This window comes from Urocitellus parryii, chromosome 3 (genome assembly GCF_045843805.1).
Source record: "Urocitellus parryii isolate mUroPar1 chromosome 3, mUroPar1.hap1, whole genome shotgun sequence".
NCBI classification, from domain to species: Eukaryota; Metazoa; Chordata; class Mammalia; order Rodentia; family Sciuridae; genus Urocitellus; species Urocitellus parryii.
This window is the reverse complement of record NC_135533.1, coordinates 156,580,666-156,588,065: the sequence shown is the minus strand read 5'-3', so window position 1 is coordinate 156,588,065 and position 7,400 is coordinate 156,580,666. Positions and strand designations below refer to the sequence as shown.

Sequence of the window (7,400 nt, the reverse complement as noted above, 5' to 3'; positions counted from 1 at the left end):
GTCATGTAACAGCAGTCTGATGGTGGCTGGAACCCAAATCATCATCAAGACTTCCTCACTCACTTGTTGGTGAAAAATGCTGGTCACAGATTGGTATTTCAGCTGGAGCTGCTGGCTAAAACACTTATGCCTGTTGTCTTTTTATGCTTCCTTTCAGCAAGCATTCCAATATCACAGAGAAGAAAGGGGAGGGAAGGGGAGGGGAGGGGGAGAGGAGAGGAGAAGAGAAGAGAAAGAAAACAGAAACCCTGGCTTCAAAAACCATACAATGCCATTTCCGGTGCATTTTATTTGGCTAGAAGTGAGTTCAGCCCATTTTTCCTCTTTTGTTTGTTTTGTTTTGGTTTGTGTTACCGAGGACTGAAGCCAGGGGTGCTATACCACTGAGTTAAATCCCCAGCTCTTTTTATTTTTTTATTTTGAGGCAGGGTCTAAATTGCCTAGGCTGGCCTGGACTTTGTGATTCTCCTGCTGCAGCCTTCTGAGCCACTGGAATTGCAGGTGTGCACCACTGTTCCCTGGCTTTTCTTGCCCCCTGCCCCTTTTTGGTACCAGGGATTGAACTCAGGGGCACTTAAACACTGAGCCACATCCCAGCCCTATTTTTGTATTTTAAATAGAGACAGGGTGTCACTGAGTTGCTTAGAGCCTTGCTTTTTGCTGAGGCAGACTTTGAACTTTCAATCCTCCTGCCTCAGCCTCCTGAGCCACTGGGATTATAGGCATGCACCACCATGCCCAGCTCCGGCTTTTTTTTTTTTTTTCAATGGAGCCTCACTGTGTTACCCAAGCTGGTCTTGAACTTCTGGGCTCAAGCCATCCTCCTGCTTCAACCTCCTGAGTAGCTGGATATATGCTGCTGGGGTCCAAAGTAGATCAAGTAAAGATTCTACCTCTGTTGATATTTTTTTGTTGTTGTTGTTGTTTGCTATCCAGGGGCACTTAACCACCAAGAAACATCTGTAGCCCTTCTTTAATTTTTTATTTTGAAATAGGGTCTCATAAGTTGCTTAGGACCCCACTAAATTGCTGAGGATGGCTTTGAATTTGTGATTCTCCTGCCTCAACCTCTGAGCCACTGGAATTACAGGTGTGTACCACCACACCTGGCTGTTGATATGTTTTAAAAGAACCACAGTGGGTCATTTACCAAGGGGTACCTGTAGAGGTGGGGAGATAGATAGGAAGGTAGCCCATTTATTAAGGTGGGGAATATCAGGCAAAGATCAGATTTTCAGAAAATCTGGAGCTCATTCCTGGCATGATGACTGGGGAATGTCTATTGGTGATGGAGATGGAGAAGTGGAGCAGGCTTTGAGAAATACTAGCTTGGAACAGAGTAATAAGTCAGGCTTGAAGTGACTCACAAGTTGTTATGAGTCAGTTTCTTGGATGGTTCCTGTAGCTCCAAGGCTGGAGGAAGTCATCAAGAGTAAGAATGGGGAGCGATGAAGGAACAGCCAGAGCTAGGAAGAGGACGACACAGCAGATGTTGCAGTGGTCTTCCTGACTATGGACCCTATTTTCCCTATTCTAGAGAAACTCTTACTTTGGTGAGTAGTCAGTTTCTGTATACCTCCTTGATGTAATTGGGAACTATTTCTGGGCACTATAGTTGGTTTAGGTGCAGGTGTGCAATGTAGTCTTGTGAGGGAGGAAAAGCAGGGAGAGGTTTCTATGATCATCCAAATGGACACATTTGGGAAAAGATGGAAGGTCCATACAGCTGTGGCAGCCATTTTTCAACAATGAGGCAAGCTGGGAGGCCAGGTCATTCACAGAGGTGGTGGCTTTATCTCAGATTAACAAACTCTGGGCACCCTATAATGAACTCTTGTGAGAGAATTGAGCCAGCAAATTCTATAACTTGAAGTCCAAAGCATCCTTATTGGTCCCAGAATGAAGATGACAAAAAAGCCTAAAAATGGGCTGGCAAGGTAGGAGGAGAGAGGTGTGGATGTGTGCTGCCCTGCAATGGCAGCTAACATCTATGCCCCCCCTCCCAGGGCCCCCATGATCTTAATGGGTTTCTCAACATCTCACACCTCCTAACTGACTGAATCCTAAAAATGACTCCTGATACTTGTTGTTATTATTATTATTTTCATTATCTGAAGTACTGGGGATTGAACCTAGGGCACTCTACCACTAAGCTAACCCTGTTTAAAAATTTGAGACACAGACTAAATTGCTAAATCTGTTTTTGAATTTACCATCCTCCTGTCTCAATCTCCCTAGTCGTTGGGATTATAGGTGTGTGCCACCCAACATGGTTGATAGTCACTATTATCATGCCAGTTTATAGATTAGGAAACCCAAACACAGAGGAATGAAGGAACCTAGGGAAGATTTTTTTGTGCAGCTAGGAGCTGACTATTGAGTTCAAGTCAGGCAATTTGTTGCTCTTCCTGTGAGCTACACAATATATTTCCTTTGGAGGTGAAAAGGAGAGTCTTAGGTTGAAGTGCCTGGCTCAGCTGTCCAATGCTCTTTACTTGAAAGTATCCAACCAAGTTTAGATTACCAGCACTGATGGGCCAGATGAACAGGGAATAGTGTGAACAGAGCAGGAATGGCCTAAGCAAAAGAGTGAGGAGGTGGAGAGCCCACCTGAGACAGATTTTAAGCGTAGTGGCTGTGAGGAGGTCATTGATCTACTGGGGAGTGAGGGGCAGGGGGATGTCTTGCTGGGGGAGGGGAAGGGGACTTCTGGGACAGGTGGGAAAGCGGAAGGAGAGACTTCACATAGGTTAGGAAGGTTTCCCTGACCCAAGAGCGAAGGCAAGAGAATTGGGAATTTCTCCGTGAGGCTGAGACCCGGGGTCCAAAGTAGGTGAGAGGTTTGGGGTAAATGTGAGGTGGGTTCGCGATGAGACTGCCCAAGGTTTGAGGGCCCATCCGAAGATAGATACTAGAAATTTGAAGACCAGGAGTTTGAGCGGCTTGGGTAGGTTTCTCCAGGCGTGCTCACCTGCCATAAAATGCCTTGAAGGGGACTGGGAGCCAACCTAGTCTCGAAGAAGTGCAGCCATTGGTAGGGCCGTGGCGGGAGGAGGCACTGCGATGCTTTGGAGGCTGCTATCTCGGGGAGTCCTGGGGTTGACTACCTCACAGCAAAAGGGGACCGTCAGACCCCGTGGGCGGCGGGGAGACAGCTCTCCAATCCTTCCGCTTGCGCCGACGGCCCTGGGTGGACAGGAGGGCGCTGCTGGGGCACAATGCTCCCTCCTTGCCGCCGCCAGCCCCCGCACGCCAAGGCGGAGCAGGCTTTCCCGCCACCGCCGCAATCGAGGATTAGCGTGCTCTGAACCCGAGCGGCGGGATTAGCCCGCATGCACTTGGCGCCCGGTTTGGGGATTACCGCGCGCTCCCCCCACCGACGTATATATTTCGGCCAGGCAGGCCGGCCGGCCGGGCCGGGCATGGCGGTAGCTGGGGGTGCCGCGAGCCGCAGGGGCCCTGGGCGGCCCTGCCCCTTCTCTATCGAGCATATCCTTTCCAGCCTGCCGGAACGGAGTCCCCCAACCCGGGCTGCTCGACCACCGCAGCCCAGCGGCCAACAGAGCCCCACCGAGCCCGGGGAACCCGGGGCGCCTGAGATTGTGTCCTGCGCTTGTTGTTGCTGCTGTGGACCCCGCGCAGCATCCCGCAGGACTCCGGAGGCGGCTGCCGGGCTGGGTGAGTGGACGCAGGGTGTGAGGGCGGGACGCGGGACCTCTGGGCGCGGAGTAGTGGGTGGGGAGCTTGGCTCCTGCCCTGTGTTTCACAGCGCCCTCGCCTTGCAGGCGCGCGGCTACCGTGGCCACTGAGGCTGGGGCCCGCGGCGCCCTTGCCTTTAGCCGCGGCGGCTGGAGGCTCTGCGACTCTCCCTGGTGCTGGAGGCCCAGTCCCACAGCGACGCACTAGGCGCCACCGCACCATCTTCAGCGAGGAGCAGCTGCAGGCGCTCGAGGCGCTCTTTGTGCAGAATCAGTACCCCGACGTTGGCACGCGCGAGCGCCTGGCTGGCCGCATCCACCTGCGCGAGGAGCGCGTGGAGGTGGGTGCGGGGCAAAGCCACTCCTGTAAGCCGACTGCACGCGGGCTGCTGCTGGACGGCTAAAGGGTCCACGGCAAGAGAGTCCGCGCCTCCGGCTTGCATTCTTCTTTTTCAAAGACTGCATCGGCCCGAGCACCGCCTGGCATAGTGCGACCCAGCGCAGAAGAGGAAGGAGCCCTCCGTTCAGCGAATGGGGCACAGGGCGGGTCCCGGGGCGGGTAGTAGGCGGGGGCATGCATGTGCGGGAAGACGTAGCTGAACTGGAGGGGGGAGGCAAGACTGGTTTTCTTTGCAATTATTTAAAACTTTTCTCTCTCCTCTCCCTGCTTTTTTTTTTTTTTTTCCTGTGATTAATGAGGCATTCGTTCATGTTCCAGATTTTGGGAAGTTCAGAAATTCACAAGCTGCATAAGGGGCGTCCTGGTCGCCGCTGGGCAGAGGCTGGGGCGGGAAAGGGTGGGAAAGGGTTTTCCATCCTGCATCATGAGCCATTCGTCCCTATCTGCAGCAGATAAGGGAATGTGGTGTACCGCCGCTAAGGTGCTGGCTCTGCAGGCCTAGTCCACCACATCCCTGTGGTTAAGCCCCTACCCAGATCGGACCCATAGATATGGCCCTTGAGAGTGGCGCGGGTGGGGGTGGGGGGCACGCGGGTCCTGGGAGTCCCAGCAGTTCCTTCTCCTCTTCCTCCTCAGGTCTGGTTCAAGAACCGCAGGGCCAAGTGGAGACACCAAAAGCGCGCATCAGCATCAGTGTCAGCGAGGCTCCTGCCCGCGACCAAGAAACCTCCCAAGGAGAGATGCTGATGGGTCTGGGAGCTACTCTTGATCTTGACCATGATCTTTGGGGTTCACAAAGAGAGAGGAGAGACCTATTTGAACAGGAGCTAGGAGAACACTGCGGCTTCTTCCATCAGTCTCCACAGCTTCGTACAGTCTGGAGCTAGTGCTGGGGTGCCAGTATATGTGAATCTGGTGTTAACTGCCCCATAGAAGGAGTGGACAGCAAGCACCTGAGTGTTCTGTCTTCCCCAGTGGCAATAAGGTAGGAACCAGGAAGGTTCTCTTGGGGTGGAGTGGGGCAAAAGAGCAACAGCTTCCTCAACCCCCACTCACCACACAGAAAGGCATTGGTTTCACCCCAGAATAGGAAATACCACTTGTCAACACCTGCATCTAGAATCCTCCCCAGAGGAGTCTCCCTCCCTACGCCTGGGCGGGCTGGATTCCCTCCTCTCCTCATGGGGACATGGGCCCCACAGACCTGGTCTTCCACTCTCCTGGGGCTGGATGGTGGTGTCTGCACAGTCCTAGGCTTGCTGCCACCTTGCATGTCCTGTGCTGGGCCTTGGTGTCTGGACCTGCAGAATAAGAGGGTTGGATGAGGTAATTTTCAGAAGCTTTCTCACCTGCTCCTTATAGTGATATCAAGAAATAAACAAAAACTACAAATACCACAGAAGCAGTTCAGAGTCCCAGATCTGCCCTGGCTCCATTTCTGCATCTAGGAGAGAGCTGCCTCTACTGTCTCTTTCCAGGGAATGGGGAATTAAATTCTTTTGTGGGAACTCAGCCCAGTAGGTCTGCAGTCCCTATTCCAGGTGCCCACAACAGAGCAGACTGGCTCATGGAAGGTGGCTAGACTCTCTGTGGGCCTGCTTTGTTCTTTAAGTGCTTCATGGACAAGGGTCCTTGGCTTCCTCCCTCTGGGGATTTCCATGCAGCAGAGTTTACCTCCCTTACAATGGTCAACCTCTGCCATCTAGGGTAGGGCAACACAAGGTTGGATTGAGGTGACACACCACACACATGGCCTTGGGAAATATCTGCTTTCTCCTCTACTATTTTGGCCCCAGGATGAAGGAAAGTGTAAAACAAGACTTCCATTTCTCCAAGTGGACTCATGCAGTGTGCCAGAGGCACCTAACACCTCATCTGGCTTGAGCACTTTGTTTTCTCTTCTTATGGGTCCTGGAGATTATGGGGAGTGATATCTACAAGAGACACTGTTCATTCATAAAAGCCAGACAATGGAAGCTAGGGCTGAAGCTCCTGGGGCTCTCTAGGGATGACCGGTTCAGATAACACCAAGAAGGTACCATGTCTCCCAGCCAGAATGGCCCCTGCACTGCTGGGTACCTCCAGGACAGGCATTCTCACCACACACTGGGCTGTCACAAAACTTCTGCCTGAATCCTGGCCTTGCTCTTGAAGATTTCAAGGTGAACAAGACTGTGTCCTGGTCAGCTCCCCTGCAGCCTGGGGCACCACCATGTTGCTGGGTGATGTGTCTCTTTTCCTCCTTGGCTGAACAGCCATTTATCATTGTGTAGGGCAATGACAACCTGAGCATGCCTGAACTACACCTTCCATATGCTGCTGCTCTCCTGAGCAGTTTCCTCCCTATCTAATTGCTCCTTGGCAAGCTGAACCCCTTCAAGTTGACGACTGATATAAGCATTCTTGAAATTTAGTCCCAAGTGCTCCCCTCTTCTTTTATTGGTTTCCTTTTCCACCCTCAGTTTCCAATTCCCATCTCTCTGCCACATTCACATTACTAACCCAGGCCTCTTCCCTGAGCTAGATATTTATATCAAATTTCCCCCCTAACTATTCCATCAGGAAGCCCACAGTCTCATCAAGGTCACATTGTCTATAGTAAGCAAACCAGCTGCATAAGCCAGAGAGGTAATAATCGTCCAACTGCTCTTTGTCCCTCACCCACCATACCCAATCCAACAGCCAGTCGATTTTACTTCCAAATAAATACATAGATATAACTCAGAATCTACCTTCTTTTCAGTTCCAGCTGCACCAATCTGATGTAAATTACTGTCACTTCTCACCTTGACCATTGCTGCAATCTCCAACTTCGTCTATCTGTACCTACTTTGGCTCCCCCTTAATTCAGAATAAAGGTAAAACTCCTCACTAGAACTCATGAAGCTCTGTGCAGGCTGGCTCTGCCACTCCAGTGTCATCTCACACCTCCCAAAGGTCTGCTTTGGGATTTGCCTTGCTCCCTTCCACCACTGGGCCTTTGTATATGCTCTTCCTGTTTCATGGGTTCAACAATGCCTGTCCATTCATCTTTTGGATCTGCAAAAACTTTCTGCCTGGAGAAATTTTCCTGACTTGCCTCACTAGGTCAAGATTCCCCAAATAAAAAAATTTTCTTGCATTGCCATAGCTTCTATTTTAGATTTGTTTGTAGAATGATCTAAATAGTTTCTCTCCTCCACATTGGACTGTTAGCTTTTAAAGCAGGAACATCACCATGAAGTCCTCAATGAGTCCATATGAATGAATGGATGACCACATATTGAAGAAGCAAAATTCAACTAAATCATTCTTGGGGCAGA

The 7,400-nt window shown here is 51.2% G+C and overlaps 1 protein-coding gene across 1 annotated transcript; it reads left to right on the top strand.

Moving 5' to 3' along the window:
* Window positions 1–3,422: 3,422 nt before the first annotated feature.
* Gsc2 (goosecoid homeobox 2) lies at window positions 3,423–4,973 on the top strand. The gene is made up of 3 exons (XM_026401673.2): window positions 3,423–3,678; window positions 3,786–4,039; window positions 4,735–4,973. Exons 1-3 carry the CDS (start codon window positions 3,423–3,425, stop codon window positions 4,843–4,845), a joined length of 621 nt encoding a protein of 206 aa, XP_026257458.2. The 3' UTR covers window positions 4,846–4,973.
* Window positions 4,974–7,400: the final 2,427 nt, after the last annotated feature.

Coding starts and splice junctions, on each gene's coding strand:
- Gsc2 (XM_026401673.2), top strand. CDS start 3,423: ATGGCGGTAGCTGGGGGTGCCGCGAGCCGCAGGGGCCCTGGGCGGCCC. Junction 3,679..3,785: donor GGAGGCGGCTGCCGGGCTGG/GTGAGTGGACGC, acceptor CTCGCCTTGCAG/GCGCGCGGCTACCGTGGCCA. Junction 4,040..4,734: donor TGCGCGAGGAGCGCGTGGAG/GTGGGTGCGGGG, acceptor CTTCCTCCTCAG/GTCTGGTTCAAGAACCGCAG.